This window comes from Argentina silus, assembly GCF_951799395.1.
Source record: "Argentina silus genome assembly, chromosome: 16".
NCBI lineage: Eukaryota > Metazoa > Chordata > Actinopteri > Argentiniformes > Argentinidae > Argentina > Argentina silus.
Window position 1 is genome coordinate 17,427,578 of NC_139670.1, and position 20,376 is coordinate 17,447,953.

The 20,376-nt window shown below is 41.8% G+C and overlaps 1 protein-coding gene across 1 annotated transcript in view; it reads left to right on the forward strand.

Moving 5' to 3' along the window:
- lrp2b (low density lipoprotein receptor-related protein 2b) overlaps nucleotides 1–20,376 on the forward strand; it is a gene marked incomplete at both ends in the record, with an annotated part of 85,070 nt that overhangs the window by 22,463 nt on the left and 42,231 nt on the right. The window contains 22 exons of the mRNA XM_083688220.1: nucleotides 25–231; nucleotides 1,677–1,879; nucleotides 2,253–2,393; nucleotides 2,958–3,167; nucleotides 5,657–5,849; nucleotides 6,504–6,629; nucleotides 7,045–7,175; nucleotides 7,377–7,514; nucleotides 9,443–9,721; nucleotides 10,346–10,527; nucleotides 10,980–11,037; nucleotides 11,406–11,528; nucleotides 12,909–13,025; nucleotides 13,538–13,915; nucleotides 14,087–14,335; nucleotides 14,462–14,670; nucleotides 14,965–15,149; nucleotides 16,445–16,673; nucleotides 18,454–18,631; nucleotides 18,718–18,846; nucleotides 19,130–19,296; nucleotides 19,690–19,833. Of these exons, the coding sequence (XP_083544346.1) occupies nucleotides 25–231; nucleotides 1,677–1,879; nucleotides 2,253–2,393; nucleotides 2,958–3,167; nucleotides 5,657–5,849; nucleotides 6,504–6,629; nucleotides 7,045–7,175; nucleotides 7,377–7,514; nucleotides 9,443–9,721; nucleotides 10,346–10,527; nucleotides 10,980–11,037; nucleotides 11,406–11,528; nucleotides 12,909–13,025; nucleotides 13,538–13,915; nucleotides 14,087–14,335; nucleotides 14,462–14,670; nucleotides 14,965–15,149; nucleotides 16,445–16,673; nucleotides 18,454–18,631; nucleotides 18,718–18,846; nucleotides 19,130–19,296; nucleotides 19,690–19,833 (3,976 nt within the window). The remainder of the gene's footprint in view (nucleotides 1–24; nucleotides 232–1,676; nucleotides 1,880–2,252; nucleotides 2,394–2,957; nucleotides 3,168–5,656; nucleotides 5,850–6,503; nucleotides 6,630–7,044; nucleotides 7,176–7,376; nucleotides 7,515–9,442; nucleotides 9,722–10,345; nucleotides 10,528–10,979; nucleotides 11,038–11,405; nucleotides 11,529–12,908; nucleotides 13,026–13,537; nucleotides 13,916–14,086; nucleotides 14,336–14,461; nucleotides 14,671–14,964; nucleotides 15,150–16,444; nucleotides 16,674–18,453; nucleotides 18,632–18,717; nucleotides 18,847–19,129; nucleotides 19,297–19,689; nucleotides 19,834–20,376) is intronic.

The window sequence follows — 20,376 nt, forward strand, 5'->3', positions numbered from 1 at the left end:
GACTCTATTTTTTTGTTGTTGTAGGTACATGTTCTTCTCAGACATGGGCTACAACAGTGAGGCAGTTAAGCTGGAGAGGGCCTACATGGATGGTAGTAACCGCCTGGAGCTGGTGAAGACCAGGCTTGGGGTCCCAACGGGTATCACCCTGGACATCGTTACACAGAGGGTGTACTGGTCCGACAGCCACTTTGACATGGTCGAGACAGTCACATACAGTGGTCTGGAGAGGTAAATATTGCCGGAGCAGTAATATGCTGTAACCTCCATTTGTATGCCGATGATACGTATATTGATGATGTTGTATATCCTGTTGCCCCTACATTGCTTTTTTTGAGCTTCAGGGTGGATTTACTGCTCTCCAGAAAGCCCTTGTTAAATTGAAATTGGTACATAATGAGCGAAAAAACAAGTATATGTTCTTTTCCAGATCACAGTAAAATGCATCTGATGACTTATACATATGTACTTTGGGTGGTGCCCCAATTGAGGGAGTTCCTCATTATAAATACCTGGGCATCTATATTGATGATGATCTTTCTTTTAGAAAACTAAAAGAAAGATCTGTCAACTTTCTTAACTTAATTAAGAAAGTTAGAATCAGACTAGGCTTTCTTTATAGGAACAAGTCCTGCCTCTCTTGCGAAATTAGGAAATGGATAGTCCAAGCAACAATTTTACCTGTGATTGACTACTGTATGCCAATATTTTATACATGCATGCTCCCACTAGCACATTAAAATCCTTGGATGCTATACAGTATATCACAGCTCCGGTCTATAACCAGTGACAGATATGATATCTGTGCTCTATACCAGAATGAAGGTTGGGTTTCTCTGGCTAATCGAACATCATGCCATTGACTTACTTTTGTTTATAAAGCACTTCTCCAGAAACTACAATCGTAATTTTGAATTAGAGGGTCACAAATGATCACACAAGATGTCAAGACTGGCTAATTTTGGAGGTTCCCTATGATTCCACAGCTTTTAGCGCACATGCTAACCCTAACCCTAACCCATCCTCTTGGAATGTCGTTCAGGAGGAACTAAAGCTAGTCATTGGTAACCTTAGAACATTTCAAGAGAATTTTAGCAGATTTATTAATTGAACATTTTAGTTTTTTAATCTAGGTTGTGCTTATGTCTTAAGGGTTGTTATCATTGTTGTTCTTTTGGCTTTTTTTCCATTCATTATTTTGTAGATTTCCATTTTTCCCGCTCTGCTTTTATTTCCTTGAAATATTGTGTGATTTTGTCTGTCTATATGTTTCTTTTATGCCCATGTACTTTGTTCTTACAGGGCTCTTCTGTAAAAGAGACTCGGGTCTCAGTAGGATCTCCCCTGTATATATAAAGGATAAATACAATTATCTAAAGCACTATATCAGTATCTACATATGTGAAAATGCCAATTTTCTACATTCTACATTCAAAAGTTAAGAGAAAAGGTCTTAAGGAAATTACCCCCTATGATGTCATTGGGGTAAAAAAAAATAATCATAACTTTCGTTTGTGGCTGCACTTTTTGAAAATCACTGAATATCATTATTTATTTATTTTGTTTTGAGAGTCAACAGGTATCATGAAATTACCACTGAACATTAGAAATAATCCTAGTTTGGGTCACAGTTTTGAGTTATCTTCGGCATTTATATTGTTATTTATTATCGACAGGAAAACAGTGCTTAACGGTGGCACCCAGGTTCCACACCCATTTGGTATCTCTGTTTTTGAGAATCACGTGTTCTTCACTGACTGGACCAAGATGGGAGTGGTGCGGGCTAACCGCTTCAACGGTAGCAATCCAACCCTCCTCTACCGAACTGCAGAGCGTCCAGGTCACATTGTGGTTGCACACCAGGTCCTACAACCTCTGGGTGAGGCGATAAATAGACCTCCATCCAAACAATATACCATCAATTGACCATAATTTTGATGCATACTGTAGTTTGTTTGGTGTGGTAGTACTGTATAGATTTAGCCAAATAATGGTGCATCGTCATTTACTTTGCATAATATTTTCAATGGGTACACATGCTTTAGGTTGAGTATTCTTGGACGTGATCACGTTTTGTTTTGTCTGGTTGCAATACACACTTAGCCCATATAGCATTGTGAGATTGTATCACACATGTTTTTCTCTGATCTCACAGTATACTCAACCCTAGGCAGATTGCTTGATTTTTAACACATGCTTATTGAGATGTATTGTGGGTATTGACCATTTGTGGTCCCTCTCTGGTCCTTTAGCGAGAAGTCCCTGTGGGAAACACAATGGACGCTGCCAGCACATCTGTGTCCTGAGTCACGGCTCCGACAACGACGGTCTGGGCTACCGCTGCAAGTGTCGCCTTGGATACGATCTCCAGCCAGACCGACGCACCTGTTTCAGTAAGTACTTGTGGGAGTTCAGTCAGGGTGTCAGTTTATATCATGAAAACTTAGAATGTAATCTTAGTCATATTCAAAGTATATTAGAAGTGTGTTAATAATGTGTCATTAATATTCAACCTTTATTAATGCATGAAGTCCCAGGTTGAGGGGGACATGACATGTAACCATGCAACTATGTAACTCTTGCAGCAGGTCAACTGCCAAGCAAGGAGGCCCATAGACTTCTTACATAGGGTTGAATGGCATACCTTCGTCTATATGTTAGATGTTTGAACTTTGGAATTTTGCCCCCCTTAGACATTTGATTGTGAGATTCGGTTGGCTGTGCTGCTAGTCGCACCAACAGCTCGTGTTGAAGCAATAAGCACCCCCCCGAAATGGACTCATACCTGGTGAAAATAATAACTCGAAAATAATAACAAATAAATAATTTCATTTGGGGGCCATATGGGATCACCTACTTCGCCTTTGCTTTGATCAGAAAATGATGGCCTAACATACTGTAAAAGGCATAACCTAATGCAATTTTTCTGCATATTCTGCCCCCCTCCTCCCATCCAGAGGTGAGAGACTACCTTCTGATGGCCACTCAGCTGGCAGTGAGGGGGATCCCCCTGAACGTGTCCCTCCAGGAGGACATCACCCTGCCACTCACAGGGTTAGCCGTCACCTTCTCCTCCTCAGCCGTGGAGTATGATGGGAATGAGGAGGCTGTGTTCTACAACGACCGGAGTCGGCAGCTCATCTACAAGTCCAACCTCAATGGCACCAGTGAGTCTACGAGCAATGGTCTTGACCAAGCAGGGTCATGCTCAGTAGGCAAAAAAAATGCTTTATCTGTCCTTGTCTAATGTCTCATTTTCTGTTTTAAAACATGTAATCCCATTTGTCCCACCCGCATGCTTGAGCAGGCACCAAGAGTATGCTTGATCTCACTCTAATGAATGGGATAGTTCACTCTGAAAACCTCTACTATCATTCTGTCAAAACACTTGTTAAGGCCATGCGCTGCTTACTGAGCGAATCACAGCAGCCACAGGCCAGTATTTTCGGTTACAATGCAAACGGATGGGACGGGTCCATTTGCTAACGTCTCTTAAAGCCATCGTAATGTCCTTCAAGAATCTCCAAAATTGTTGAGCAACATCATGTTTTCTGGGGTTGTGCAATTGAGCAATAACACACAAGAGGGTGTCCATATATTGTGGATATTGGAACAGCTGTGATAACGTCATAGGCACGACTGTAGCAAGTTAAGGTTTTGAGTAGTGTAACAGTATAGGGGTGACAAAAATGACCATGAATGGTCCATTATTGTCTGAATCCTTGCATTGGTCTAGCAATGTTTTCATTATCCATAAAAAAGGTATAATATCCTGAAGAGTGTGTATTACGGCATATTAATACATTTTAAAAGTGATGAGGTAGCCATGCTGATGTTGTAGATATTGGAATGGCTGGAATGCTTCTCAGCCAAGCACAATGATTGGTCGTGTCTAACTGTTGTAAGTGTAAATGAAAGGACATTTTAAAACACGTTTTATATTTTTGCGCACCTGTGAGATGTGTGAGGCTCCCCAGCTGCTGAATGCCTTTGCCGATTGTAGAGTAAAAAAATATTCCTGTAAGAAATCTCCAAAACAATAGCCAATTTTACATTTATAATTGAACAAAGTTTTGTGATTTCCATGTATCCATGCCTCCAAAAATATTGTCGATGCATCAACATATTGTCGATGCACAAGACATTTTGGAGGACACTACAATGCTTTTTGGAGCTCTTGGCAGATCCCTTTGGTTAGGTTGAAACAGAAAATGTTTGCCAGTGGCTGCTGTGATTTGCTCAATATATGGGCTTATGAACTGGTGGATCGACAACAGTGGAGTTCTACTTTGAAAAATCACAGAAATGTTGTCAGAGTTAACTATCCCTTTAACATCCCTTTTGTTATCAATGCTGAAGTACAGCCATTTCCATGCTACTGAAGAGGTTAGTATTATTTTATGTCCAAGGTCTCTTTTTCAGGAGAGCCCTGCTTACAAAGGCACAAGAGAAACAAAACAATTAAGATATTTCAAAATTCATAAAGAAATAAAAAGGTATACAATTTAAGCCATACAATGAGCGAGGTGAAACATATGCAGCCCATTGGCAGCATCTTAAATTGCCTCAGAGACACTAGGGAGTCCATTTTTAGAGAATCTTGGATTTTGTTCCAATATTGTGGTGCATACAAACTAAAAGTGGCCTTTCTTAACTCAGATTCTACAAAGGGGACATCTATTATCCATTCTTTGGAGCGAGTGGTATGACGATAATTTGTATAGGGAGCAATGCCTTTCTCTTCGGATGGTCAGTGACGGCCAGCCCACGCTTTGATATAAATCACAATACCACTCATGGAAATCGTCTCCAGTAATAAAACGGAGAGTGCTATGGTAAACTGTGTCAAGTTGCTTCAGTGTAGTAGAGGCTGTGTGCATATATATTATCTCCCCATAGTCTAGGGCTGACAGAAAGGTAAACTGGACAATTGTTTTCTTACTGTTAAAAGTGAAGCATGATTTATTTATGTAGCAGAAGCCAAGCTTAAATCTTAGTTTCTATGTTAGCATATCTACGTGAGTTTTAAAAGATAGCTCGTCATCAATCCAGATCCGTAGGTATTTTTTATATGAGGGAACTCATTCAATTTGAGGGCTGTACATACGTACATATAAAAAGCATATATTTTGTTTTATGTGCATGAAGTACAAGTTCAAGGTTCACCAGGGCCTTCTGTATTTCATCAAAGGCTAGCTGGAGGTTAGCTATAGCCTGTCACAGAGGAGGCAGATGTATAGAAAATAGTATCATCAGTGTAAAAATTACGTACAAGGTTGCCCTACGAGGGCAGTGGGCCTGAGACTACAGGTCGCTTACTTGTGCTGTTCAGTAGAGTGATAGGTTCCACAAATTTGCATGCAGGTATTCTGAGTTGCCTTGACTGACATTGTTTGATCCAACATGAACCACAACACTGCACACTACCGGCAGTTGTGTCAGGAGAGTTGGGATCAGATATCTCTTACTCTAGCCACAGGATAGCAAGAAGTTCTGATCCTGGGGATTTTTACGTTTCTCACCATCGAGCTACCAATGACGGCAAGGCTGTGGCATCATCAGCAACTGGTGTAATTATATCTGAGAATGGAGTAAAATGTTGACTTGCTGCAAACGGTGCTCTTGCAACTGCAATTGTGCTCTTGTTGTTCTCCAGGCCAGCAGATTTTGACTGGTTACAGAGTGGGCAGTGTAGAAGCCTTTGCCTATGACTGGACCTCCAAGGTCCTGTTTTGGACATCCAGCTCTTACAGGGTCATTGTGGCATTCAAAGTAACAGACAAGTCCAGACGGGACATCGTGACGGACCTGAAAAACCCAAGGGGTATCGCTGTGCACCCTAGTGCTGGGTGAGAATGCCAAATACTGTATATATCATCATTCTGCAAAATTCAGTAAATTACAAATCATTGCTCGATTACTTCTCTGTGTCCGATTTTAACACTGTTTTTAAGACCAGCACTTAGTAGACTGTTATGATTATAGTGCACAGGTGTCGGTACTGCATTGTAGCCTCTTTAAGTCATTGGCTTCCATTTTTCTTCCGCTAAGTATGTGAAAAATACCAAAAAGACGAGACACTGACACTGGCCAATGAAATTAAAAAGAGTTTGGAATTATACAAGTTGCGGTTGCACTGTAAAAGATTTTTGCACTGCTTACATGAAAATCTGTTGCTAGAGGTGCACTTGTGACCTGTAGAATTCCAAGCTCTTTTGGAATCAATTGGCACTTCCAGTCGATTTAGAGTGCTGCATTTTTTTCTCTCACTGCGGGCACTGTTCAGTGGAAGGAAATGTGTGTACCCCACAAATGCTTGTCTATCCTATATATCAAGTTTTAGATTGATGAGGCTGTTATGCCATTGTCCTTCTTGTTAACATTGAATAATGTAGACATTATCTCTGCTCTCACTATCCTTAGATTACTACATCATGTTGATGATGCCAAGCTTGGTACATTACTGACTATCCTTGTATGACATTGATAATGTTGGGCCACAGATACTTGTTCTGGACAGACTGGTACCGCCCAGCAGTGATCATGAGGTCGTATACTGATGGAAGTAATGCTGTTCCTCTCATCAATACAACCCTGGGCTGGCCCAATGGACTTGCTGTGGACTACATGTAAGGATGAATGATATGCACATTTAATAAATATGCCTGTTTGCTTATGTCTCTCTTCGCTCCCTGAGATATCACAGTAGCACCCCACTCTTGGGTGGTTCCTGAAATAACTGCAGTTTAAATGGTATTGAATGTAACTCTGGTAGCATGTCATTCGAAGAGAGATACCTCTTCATTGTGAAGAGGTGACACTTCATTTTGGGGAGCCGTAACACGCATGACTGAGTTTTAAAAAAAAAAACTGCATAGCTAACGTTTGTTCACGTGTAGAAAATTGATAATTAAATAGACTTCACAATTGTTACTCTCTCCCTACTGTGGGGCTGGGTTGTTGAGAGAAATAAAGTGCCACATTTGCTATGAAGCCTTTGGGAAACTCACCCCAGATTTCTCCTGACTTGGTCCCTGTTTGCAGGATGGACAGGCTGTATTGGGTGGATAACCTCCTGGACCAGATAGGGCACGTGGCCATTGATGGATATGACAGACAGATGTTCAGCAACATTGGGCAGATCACCCAACCCTTTTCCCTCACCATTCACTCAGGTGGGCAGCAGAGGCAGAAATGCTACCGGCTCTGACCTTGAATGTAACATGACACTTGCACAATTTGACTGCTTCTATAAACTGTCATTGCTAAAAGTAAAAATAAAAAGTCATTTCATGCTATCACAGAGTATCATATTTTTGCTTAGGTTTTCCTTCTCTCTCTCACCCTCCTTTACCTCTCTTCTGTATCTCTCTCAGATTACCTCTTTGTGTCTGACTGGAGGGCAAGGGCAGTGTTCCGTATGCGAAAGAGAGACGGAGGGGAAAACATCCCTATCCGACAGGGAATCTCAGGAATCATGAACGTTAAGGCCTACACAGCCGACCTTCATGGGGGTGAGTCAACCAGGGGGTGGGGAATGGATTGAGTTACATTTACATTTACATTTATGGCATTTAGCAGATGCCTTTATCCAAAGCGACTTACAACAAATACATATGTCTAAGTAAGTGAATCATCTATCCATCAGTCATCATAAGAAAAAGTAATCTATGCTAGGACCAGGGGCTATTGGCAGTCACAATGCTAGAAGCATTGAATTTATTTACAGGAGAGGAACTTGCACAGGGGATGAAGAGGTCTTTAAGAGGGACAGTTAAGATATAGCCTGAAGAGATGGGTCCTCAATCTACGGCGGAAGATAGGTAGTGACTCTGCAGTCATGACAGCAGTGGGAAGCTCGTAAAACCAGCGGGGTGCAAGGACAGTGAAAAGCTGTGACTGAGTAGCGCGGCTGCTAGATCCACATAGAGGCGGCGATGCCAGGCGGCCAGCCGAGGTGGAAGAGCTGAGTGATCAGGCAGGGGTTTGGGGGCTGACCATTGCTTGCAAGTTTGGAGGGGCTATTCCCTTTGCCGCCCGGTAGGCAAGCACAAGGGTCTTGAATCTGATGCGAGCTGCTACCGGGAGCCAGGGAAGGGTGTGAAGGAGGGGGGTGACATGGGAGAATTTGGGGAGATTGAACACCAGACAGGCGAGATGGTGGAGGCAGGGAGCCCGGCCAAGAGTGAGTTGCAGTAGTCAAGGCGAGAGATCACAAGTGCTTGGACCAAAAGTTGCGGTGCTTCTCTGATGAGGAATGGACATATCTTTCTGATGTTGTAGAGTAAGAATCTACATGAGCATGCTATTGCTGTGATGTTCGCCACACAGGATAAGTGGTTGTCAAGGATCACCCCAAGGTTCTTGTCTGTCTGGGAGGAGGTCACAGTAGAGTTCTCTACTGTGATGGAGAAGTTTTGGAGAGGGCAGGCTTTCCCCGGGAGGAAGAGCAGCTCAGTCTTGTTAAGGTTGAGCTTGAGGTGATGGGCTGACATCCAAGCGGAAATGTCTGCAAGACACGCAAAGACACGTGTTGCCACCTGCGAGTCAGAAGGGGGGAAAGAGAGAAAGAGTTGAGTGTCATCTGCGTAGTAGTGGTAGGAGAAACCATGTGAGGAAATTACAGAGCCAAGAGATTTGGTATAGAGGGAGAACAGTAAGGGCCCTAAAACAGAGCCCTGGGGGACCCCAGTGTTGAGGCCTCGTGGAGAGGACAGCGATCCTCTCATTACCTATACTTTTCTGATTAGGCTAAATTGAGAATAAAATAGATTTATTAGGCTAGATGGAATTGACAATACATTGGTTGATGATGAAATAACATTGTGGTCATATTGAAACAAATCGCTTGGTATCACCTAGGCAGGAGGAGCAGTTTCTCATAAATAATACAAAAAAGTATTTGCACAGAATCTGAAAAAATTACACTCGGCAGACCCTACGTGTTCCTGTGTGCTCCTTATCTTGGTAACCAGTGTGCATGCTTGGTTGGCAGAGGCCTGCACGGTGCTGCCCAGGTGCTGCCTATGGCTCTTCTCACATTGTTCTAGACAAAAGCAAATACTGAGCATGTTCAGTGGGTGGACAGACAAAAATGGTGACAAGAAAGTATGCATTTCGTTGCTGGTTTAGCGACAAGAAGTACTACTATTGAAATGAATCGGGTGATGTCAGACTTCAATGTGTCCATCCTATTTACAGTCATTGCTTCTACCACATTTTGGCACAGTGACTGTCTCACAAACACAATAAAGCCTTGAGTGTTAAATGTCTAAAATGGTTTCTCTCCTGTTCTGCTTGTATGTGACATGCCACATGTTGCCCTTCTTAGACAGGGCTTGTTGAAAAAGATACTCAAATCTCATTATTACCTCCCTCATCAAATAAAAGATTTATGAAAAGTTATAATCTTTTAACAGAGTCTCCTCTTTCAATCTAAAAGTCTTCAAGAGCAGGTGCAACATGGTGACCAATGGTCGCTGTAGCCACTTCTGCTTCCCCACGCCCTCATCCAGTCGCGTGTGCGGCTGCCCATACGGGATGAAGCTTCAGGCCAACCAGAGGGACTGTGTCAAGGATGACTCAGTCCCCCCGCCCGACACCAGCTGTGGGGACTACTCCTTCGCCTGCGATGAGGGCCGCTGCAGGCCCAACACCTACCTATGCGACGGGGTAAAAGACTGCATCGATGGAACAGATGAGACCAACTGTACAGATACAGGTGGGGGAGTATGTGTTTTGGGTGGAGGGGAATGTGCAATACATTTAGGGTGTGTGAATTTTTGATTTTTTTTTAATTATTGAATTTTGTATGTTAGTGTGTTTTTTGTCTCGTCTTGGCGCCTCAATTTGCTTCTGCTAAAAAATGCGCTGTCCTCAGCAGTTTAGTTCACATGGGCGCTACTTTGGTATTTCTCTTTTGCAAGGTTTCAGGAAGCAAAGAGGCGGAGGGGAGGTATTTGGCAATGAGTGGGTGGGGGAATTGAATATTGAGATGAAAATGTGCCATTGTCCTCATCAGTCAGGATTTCAAATGTTTTCAAATGTTGCAAATGTTGGAATGGATAAGCGCACAGAGCCATTATGGCTAGCTCAAAATCTTTGCAGACTCCCGGCATGTTCTCACGCAGGGCTTGCATCAGAACTTACTCTGGGGGCCATTGGATTCTCACAGGGTAGCATTCATTTTTTATAAATAAAATGACCATATCTATAATTGTAGCCAACAGGTTTAACCACAAGCTGAAGTACCAATGATAAGTATGTCAGCATGTCAAACAAACATATTTCTGCATTATTCATCATGTTTCTCTTCTCCTTTCTCCTCTGTTCATCCATCCATCAGACATGACCTGCTCTCCGAGAGCGTTCACCTGCGACAACAAACACTGCATCCTGAGTGGGTGGCGCTGTGATGGCCATGACGACTGTGGCGACGGTTCTGACGAACTCAACTGTCCCACCCGCCTCCCTTCTACCTGTGGCTCTGAATACTTCACCTGCACCAACGGCAACTGTGTCCCCAAGGTCTGTTTTGAAGTCTCTGCACTGGTTGGTTGGTTCATCTAGAATCGATTTTAAGATTCTTGTACCCCTCTAGCACTGGCCTTATAACTGTTCCAAAACAAAGGACCAAGAGGCATGGTGAGGCAGCTTTGAGTTATTATACCCCTAGCCTCTGGAACAGCCTGCCAGAGGATCTGAGGGATGCAGAAATTGTGGAAATGCTTTAAATAAATATTTTTTATTTTTATTTTATTTTATTTTTATTGCCTTATTCTTTTCATTTCATTGCCTTGCATTAGTCATCTATTGTCGACTCGTCATCTTTATGTTACTGTTTTAAACAGTAACACTTTGATTATCTTCCTTTGTTTTTATCTTGTTGTGTTTTTGATATCTCCCTTTGTTTTTATCAGTTTTTCCTGTAAAGTGAATTGTATTGAATTTGTGTAAATCTGATTTAATTTCATTTGAAGGACTGGGTGTGCGACGCAGACAACGATTGCCAAGACGGTTCTGACGAAAGGAACTGCAGTGAGTAGAGTGGGAGGGACTGACTTACAGTAGGAAACAAAAAACAACCATTTCCTTTTGTTCAAATCAGGGAGAGAGTTTGACCAACATTTTACTAATTCCACCACTGTTTTGTAAATGTGGGATATCTTATTTGACAAGGCATCTGTACAATGACACTCAATTATAAAACAACAAATAAGAATGAAGACTTTGAACCATAACAATACAGTATTGTGTAATAAAAGCAAACAAGTCCTAATTACTTTGTCAAGTCCAAATTGGTCATTTCTAGTTTCTGAGTTTCCCTCAGCCCCCCAAAAGTTTTGGAAACAGAAGTTATGTTTGATATGGATTCTCCTTGCCCGTCTATACCTCTCTCTGCTCAGACTCAACCATCACTACATGCGAGCCTGGCTACTTCCTCTGTCCTGATCATCGCTGCATCTACAGCTCCTATGTGTGTGACGGAGACCAGGACTGTATGGATGGCTCTGATGAGAAGGACTGTGGTATGAGTCACCAATGACCTTACTCTGTGTACTCTGGGCATTGTAGTTTATCTAATCTTAGAGACTGACTGTAAATGATGTCCCATAAAGTGTTCTAAGTAAAAACAAATGACATATTTCCGTAGTAGATATGCTAATGTTCTTTATCGTTCTTGCCTGCCTACTCCACTTATCTAATCCACTCCACTCCACTTATCTAATCCTCTTTTCTCAATGTTTGCCTTTGCTTACTGTTAACTTCATCTCCTTATGAACTACTTAGGTCTTAGGTCTCAACATAGCACTATCTCTGCTGCTCCTCTAGTTATAAATGACATTGTGATCTCTCTGGATAAGAAACAGCATTGTGCAGCCCTCTATATTGACCTCTCTAAGGTTTTTGATGCGGTTTGATATTGCCCTCCTATTACAGAGGTTATCTGCAATTGGTTTGGATCAGTCAACCTGTAATTGGTTTCAAAATGACCTGAAGGATAGGACTCTATGTATTTTAGTAGATCAGGAGTAGATTAGTGTTCAGTCTAGTTTTCTCAATGTTAATAAAGGTGTTCTGCAAGGTTAGATTATAGTTCCACTTCTGTTTACCATTTACATAAGTAATGTTGAACAATTGAAGAATTGCCCTTGAACAATTATAAATTGCATCTTTATGCTGATGATACTGTTGTCTACTCCTGTGCCTGCTCAGTTAAGCAGGCTATTCTTGACCTACAAGCAAGGTTTCTATTTAAAAATCACTTATTGATGTTAAGCCGGTGCTGATAAGGACAAATATATGTTTTTCTCTAGATCCCGTAATATTGATTACAATGATCTGCATATGTGTACCCTGAATGGAGACCAAATTTAACAAGTTCCACATTTTAAGTACCTGGGCAAATTTGGGAGTTAAACTTGTTTTTTTGTACAGACATAAGTTTGAGAATAGAAAGAAGATTGTCCTTGACTATGGTGATACAATTTACATGCAAGCGGCAGCCTCAGTTCTCAAGCTGATTCAGTTTATCACTTTGCTGCTCTTTTGTATCAGTCTGTGGATTGGGATTGGGAAAAACTGCTTTTAGCTACTGTGCTCCTCAGACAGGGTAGACAGAGGTTGGAGAACCACTAGTTTTAAGTATTTGTTATGGACCAGCTCACAGAGACATGCTCTTGTTGTGATTGATTAATGTGTGTATTTTGTATGTTGTGTAGTGTTTTAAGGTGTTCTTTTGTAATCATGTTTGTATTGTAAACAGGGGACACCCGCAAAAGAGACTTTGGACTCAGTATGTCTCCCTGGTTAAAATAAAATAGAAAATCTACTCTCCTTCTGTCCCTTCTTCTCTCCGACCCTTACCCTTGTGTCCCTCCTCTCCTCACCCTCTCCCATCCTGTCAGAGTTCTCCTGTTCATCCTATGAGTTTGCCTGTGCCAGTGGGGACCAGTGTGTTAGTCAGGGCTATCACTGCGATGGATTCTTCGACTGCAAGGACCACTCTGATGAGACTGGCTGCCGTAAGTCAATACTGTCCCCTGCACAGTCAACTTAGAATGGCTTAGCCAAACCAAAAAATCACTGTTCTATATGTTCCTTATAACAGAGCTTTAGGCTTTGAGTATGCAGCACAATCATATTTAATAATATATAATCAACCACTTTCAGTACCCCAGGCTCATCCTACCTACCTACCTATCTACCTATCTACCTACTGTATCTATCTATCTATCTATCTATCTATCTATCTATCTATCTATCTATCTATCTATCTATCTATCTATCTATCTATCTATCTATCTAACTTCCTATCCAACCAACCAACCAACCAAACAATCTTTAACTTTATCTGCTATCATAATAAGACTATCTTACTTTCTTTCAATTACCCAGCAAATCTATCTATCTAATAAGAGTTTGCAAGCCCACAAAGTTTCTTCTGGAACTTCTTTTCCTCGTTCATATTACAACTTATTTCCTCAGCTGATGTTTTTCCATTCCTTTACCAATCTGTAAATGTTTACCCCTGAAGCCACGCGTGGGCCTGGCCTCTGCCACAGCGATGAGTTCCAGTGCCAGACGGATGGCCTGTGCCTGCCAGACGAGTGGGAGTGTGACGGGCACCCTGACTGCGAGGACGGCTCCGACGAGCACAACTCTTGCCCGCCGCATACCTGCCGGCCCAACTACTTCCAGTGCGCCAACGGCAACTGCATCACCCAGGGCTGGGTGTGTGATGGTGACAATGACTGCAGGGACATGAGCGACGAGCAGAACTGTCCCACCCCTCCGTTCAGTTGTCCCTCAGGCCAGTGGTTGTGTCCCACAGACCAGGTGTGCATCGCCCTGGTGAAGGTGTGCAATGGCCAGAGGGACTGTCCCAATGGGGGAGACGAGTCGCCGCTCTGCAGTGAGTAACAACAGTCATATCAACAGTCTTATCTTATTTGTCCTGTATGTTTTTGGGTCACCACTTGCATCGCCTATTTTCCCCTTTTTCGACAGTAAAGTACATTCAAAAGTTTTATTTTGAATGAACCCCTACCCTATGTGTAACACACCTCCTTGTCAACCCCCGCAGACCAGGACGACTGCGAACTCAACAATGGTGGCTGCAGTGATGGTTGTATGCAAGGGCCTTTCGGGGCTCAGTGCACCTGCCAACCAGGCTACCAGCTCCTTAACGACTCCAAGACCTGCGATGACATCAACGAGTGTCTGATACCTGGCTTCTGTAGTCAGCAGTGCTACAACGAGAGAGGCTCCTTCAGATGCTACTGCTCAGATGGCTACCAGCTAGGGTTAGATGGACGCATCTGCAAAGCCTCCAGTGAGGATGCCACCTAACTTGCTAGTCATTACCTCTCACGTACTTTATGATATGAAAGTACATTTTTGTGATATGTAATTCTGTCACATGAGGTTGCGTTATAGTATATATATTTTTTACTTTCAGACCCCGGAGCAGCCCTGCTCCTTGTTACCAAGCGCAGTCAAATCATCTCCAACCCGATCAACTTCCGACCGCCCTTAATTCGCCCTGTTGTCAGCGGTTCAAGCATCGTGACCGTAGACTTCGACCGTGTGACCAAAAGGATTTACTGGGCTGACGCCTCCCAGAAGAAAATCTGGAGCTCCTATCAAAACGGCACAGACAAACGAACGGTTGGAAACATATGTTGAGAGTACATTGAGGGGATTATGTTCATTATTATGTTTAAGTTATTGTTCCATGATTAAACACTGGGAGTTCACCCGGTCATAAAATGTGGCTATTTGATTGAGATTAGAATTGTGTGCCTTATTGTTCCCTATGAGTCATGCATATGGATACAATACAGTACAACATACAGTGTTGTAATAAACATTTTAACAAAATTAATTAAATCCATGCACTATGTTTTTATTTATTTATTATTTCATTATGTTCTCATTCTCTGTGTTCTGCTGCTGTAATAGGTGTTCTCCACTGGTCTGATGGTGCCAGAGAGCGTGGCTGTGGACTGGGTGGCTAGGAACCTCTACTGGACCGACTCAGTGATGGAGAACATTGAGGTGTCCACTCTAGATGGTCGCTACAGGAAGGTTCTCCTGACCAAGAACGTCACCAGCCCCCGTGGACTGGCTTTGGACCCCCGCAACCAGTAATGCACAATGCTACCAATCATAGATATATGGCAATGATGGCAATAATATAGTATTGTTTTTGTAGTTTTTGTTTCTTTAACTGTAAACATACAGTTTCACACAGTGAATTTACACATTAGCAAAGTACAGGTAGTTTAAAGCGCCAAACATTTCATTAAAGGGGCCATGTAGTTTAAACCCTGATTTGCTGGTGTTTTATACGGTATTTGCACACTATGAAGTTAAAGCAACATTGTGAAAAAGTATGATGACCGTCCCTTAGTATGACAGCAGTTAGTATGACAGCCTCGAATTACGGCTTGTTTTTCGTGGGTGTGATTTTGAGCCCCCACACAACGTCACCAAGGGATCTTTTAATACACTAATGACAACCAAGTAAACCAAATACACCAATAATATAATTTGTTTACATTTTACATCCCTCCCATTTTAGCCAGCGCTAGCGGTGCGCACAGTGACAGCTCCAGGCAGGTACAGATAACAGCCAGGCCCGGTGCCATGAGGGTGCTTGAGGCGGCAATGCGCCCTCAGTTTGAATTTTGTGCCTCCTCAGTTTTGTGCCCCAATCATTTTGATGAATTTGAAACTTCTTTTGTCAAGTCACTTTATCCGCTCCACAAAGGGGTAACTGTCTCGAGATCCCCTTAGCAGCCTACAGAATTGGCAACCACTGAACTTAGAAAAGAATGCGTATATCAATGACAGAACAACTCACAAAACAAATTGTCAATTAAAAAGCCCTCACCATCACACCCAGACTATCGCGGCAACACCAAATGACAGGCGGAAGCAAGGGGAAAATAACTATTCCAAATATTAAGTGACGATTTTTCTTACAAAAAAAACACAGACAATGACTTTTTAGATACCCAAGGATGTTGAAATTAAATTAAAACAATAACAATTACATGGCCGCGCTAAAGGTTCAGAATGTACTATTTTACCTTTTAAAAACTCTAAATGTACATGACAAATCAGTAGCATTCAGAGAAAGTGGTGTCAAGGTTGTGCACTATATTTACATTTTGGTTGTTTAGAAGGATTTTGTGCTACTCTAAAGAAGCATAGCATATGTATGATTTACATTTTCTGGCCACAGAGGGCAGCAAAGTGCGATTCTTACATCCAGCACCTTTAAGCATAATCTTCATTTTCAGAATGAGGTATTTTTTTCGGTATGACAATAAAAAATGTTATACAATCTCTAATGTATCATGTTTCACATTTCACCTTACCACTGTAAAAGTGCATCACTGACTAAATTAATAATTTCTAATCAAATCTCTCCCAGCACCAATATGATGTTCTGGTCGGACTGGGGACAAAACCCGAGAATAGAAAGGGCTGACATGGATGGTTCCATGCGACGTGCTATCATCACCACAAAGGTCTACTGGCCCAATGGCCTAGCCCTGGACTACACCACACGCAGGGTCTATTTTGCAGACGCCTACCTCAAATACATCGACTATTGTGACTATGAAGGCAACAACCGCTTCCAAGTCATGGCCAGCGACATGGTGAGTCTTATGTGACCTATGGCACTGTCCCAGGGTTCTGGGGGAATAGAGATTACTTTTAGTAGGAGAAACCTACATGGATACATGGATATAAAATAAACATACAGACAGACTTACTTACTTTTCTCTTTTTTTCCATACATTCTTTTGTAGATTTCCATTTTTTCCCCCTCTGCTTTTATTTCCATGAAATATTGTGTAATTTTGCACAATGTTTCTTTTATCCCCATGTATCTTACAGGGCTCTTCTGTAAAGAAGACTCAGGTCTCAGTAAGATCTCCCCTGTATAAATAAGGGATAAATAAAAAAATATAGATGTCCAGGTATTTATAATGAGGAACTCGCTCAATTGGGCAGTATCATTGACAGTATCAGTTTACAGTTTTGTACAGAAGACCCAATATTTTTTATAGAAATAGTCAAAAGGACCGGACCAAGAATCAAACCTTGTGGGACACCCTTTGTTATATCCATAAAATGTGACTGAACACCAACAATGACGGGGGGAATTGGGCCTTAATGGACATTATAATGCATGTGAAGGCAATAATTGTGTATGGTGAGACCTAATCTTGCTTCCCTGACTTTACAGCTACAGAGTATATACACTCTTAGAAAAAAGCTTTCTAACTACAACCATAAATGGTTCCTCAGCTTCCCCTTTTTGGTCCTAGGTAGAACTTTCTGTAATGGGTTCTACCTAGAACCCCCTGTGAAGGGTTCTACTAAGAACCCTTTTATCCTCTAAGGGTTATACATAGAAGCCTTTGTGATAGGTCTAACCCTTGGTAATCTACTGAACTGTCAGATCTTTTGATGATGAGAAACCAGGCCTGGGCCAATGCTAGGAAAACTGACTCAGTAGCTGATTGGCAGTTCTTGAGACAAATGAGAAATAGATACACATTTGCTATTAAGAAAGCTATATCAAGCTACTTTCTAAATACTATCTGGGGATCTGATTCTCCAGGGGATCCTACTAAATTCTGGAAAACAGTTAATACTTTGAAGCATGGGAATTGCTCTTCTTCCCTGCCAAAGCAAGTTATGAGAGAATCTGAACTTGTTACTGAGGAAAAAAATGGGATAAGTGATGCTTTTAATCAGCATTTTATCTTTACAGGTTTGTTGTTAGAGAGAAATGGTTGTTCAGCTGACGATGTTCAGTCGGTTGACTGTGCTTCCCTCTCCCAGACCTCTGCTGGCTTGTTGGGAGTTCAGTAAACTACTAGCAAACCATTGTTTTCGTTTCAACAATTTTCTATTTCTGATGTGGTTGATGCCTTACTTAAAATGTATGTTAAGAAATCCAAGTTTTTCCATGTTTTTGCTTTACAGTGTGAGGTCCTATCTACAACAAAGACAAATAATAATTTACAATAGAAAAGGGTTTTTCAAATGAAATTGGGTTCTACGTAATACACTTCCGCTTTACAAAGAAGCCTCAAAGAACCCTCAATGAACCATTTCTTCCAAAAAAGGTTATTAGGGTAAAAAGGATTCGAGCCCTCTGCCAAGAACCATTTTGGAACCCCTTTTTTCTAAGAGTGTTTGCAATATACAGAGACATACTGTCTGGCTCTGTGAGATTAGGTGAGACCTTCAGAATTTGTCCTCAGCTGAATCATAATAGTAACATGTTTACATAAATCCCTACACTGTCCTCCAACGCCCTTTGTCATGAGCACCTGTGTTGTTGCCTATCTCCTTAACAGATAATTATGATGATTGCTCTCTCTCTCTCTCTCTCTCTCTCTCTCTCTTTCTCTCTCTCTACAGGCTCTCCAGCACCCCCATGGTATGACTATCTTTGAGGACGACATCTACTGGTCAGAACGCTACACCAGCAAGGTCATGAGGACCAACAAATTCCACGGGGGCAACATGACCACCCTTATGACCGGTGTCTACCAGCCCATGGGGATCGTCATGGACCACCCCATCAAACAACCACAAGGTAATGCTTCGAACAATCCCCAGATAATGTGACATGAACATTTCTTAAAAGTTTTATTAACACTATGTGGTTTTACTTCCATGCAGCAATCAACCCATGCCAGGCTAACCTATGCAGTCAACTGTGTCTACTGTCTGGCAAGAGGCCCATATACTTCTCCTGTCATTGCCAGTCAGGCTGGCAGCTCAACAGTGATGGGCGCACCTGCACCAAAGGTACAGGACCAGATCTAGATACAGCAATGCTTGCAGCATCTCTCTCAGGGCATACGTTTTACATTATTTTCAGGTTAATGATTTAGGCTGACTTTCTGTTTTATTATATTTTAACTATCTGTTCTATTTAATTTTATTCTGTGACAGATGACAGATGACATCTCTCTCAGGACATGCGTTTTACATTCTGATTATTTTCAGGTTATGAATGTTTTTAGGCTGGCTTTCTGTTGTATTATATATTAATATAAAATAAATAATGTTCTATTCTATTTTATGCCAGATGACACCCCATTCCTGATGGTGGTGAGGGACACTGTGATCTTTGGTGTCCCTCTGGACCCCACTGACCCCTCCAACAATGCCATGGTACCTGTCTCAGGCATCACCCAGGGGCAGGACATTGACTTTGATGACCAGGAGCAGTTTGTCTATTGGGTGCAGAGCATTGTGAGTGACATGTACTATTAAGAACAGAGGGAATCAATATGTAAGACTGCATTGTGTTAACACAAACCTATAGGCTTTGTATAGGCTTTCAAGGAAGTGTATTGGTTAGAAATATACTATACTGAGATGTGGTTTGAGTTGTGTATGCTGTTTTATGCTAAATTAAGGATGATTAGATAATAATGATAAGGATAATGATTCAATGTATGTATTAAGCAATTATTACTGAAGTGGTAATTTGGATATAATAAATGAATCCTCCATGATTTGAGTTTTATCATATTGATTTTGTACATGGTCTGTAAGTTAGTTTATGTAGGTAGTTTGTTTTCCTTCTAATTTCATTAGAAGGAGTCCTTTCTAATGTAGTGCTTTCTTTCTCTCTCTTTCCAGGGTTCCATTTGGAGGGTGAAAACAGATGGAACCAACAGGAATCAGTTTGCTCCAGCTGCTATCATTGGCTCACCCTCTGGCTTGGCTTTTGATTGGATAAGCCGCATGATGTTCTACACCAATCCAACCAATAAAGCCATCGAGGTAAAGTTTGTTTTGTTTTACTCCACTGAGAATGAATTGAAGGTTAGTGGGTAAATAGTCTTGCATAGCCATACCTCCAAATCACATTATTCTCATGCCTCTTTTGGAGGTCTGGAGAACTTAGCTTCTAGATTAGCCTTTCTGGCATGGATTGAACTGGACGGAGCAATGGGAGAATGTGCTCGCAATTTCATTGGATGTTACATACCAAGAACCGTCTTCCAACATGCCCATAGAATGGTTGCTTGTTGTTATGTACGCCGGGTAGGACTATTTTGTAGAGAGTTGTTGCCTATGCTAGCTTGCAACATTGAAGAAAATGGAAGAAAACCTGAAGGATAAACCGACTTCAGTTTTTTTGGAGCTCCACCCAAGCAAGGTATTTGATTGGTTTAAAGTGTTGCGAGGTGTCACTCATTTCAAACTGGTTATCACCCCTTTGTAGCTATTTTCTGCAAAGGATTTTGCCAGGCTTTCCGAACTAGCTCCATGTTGCAGGTCTTGATATTCCTCAGGCCTACAGAGCACCAACACAGGCTGACA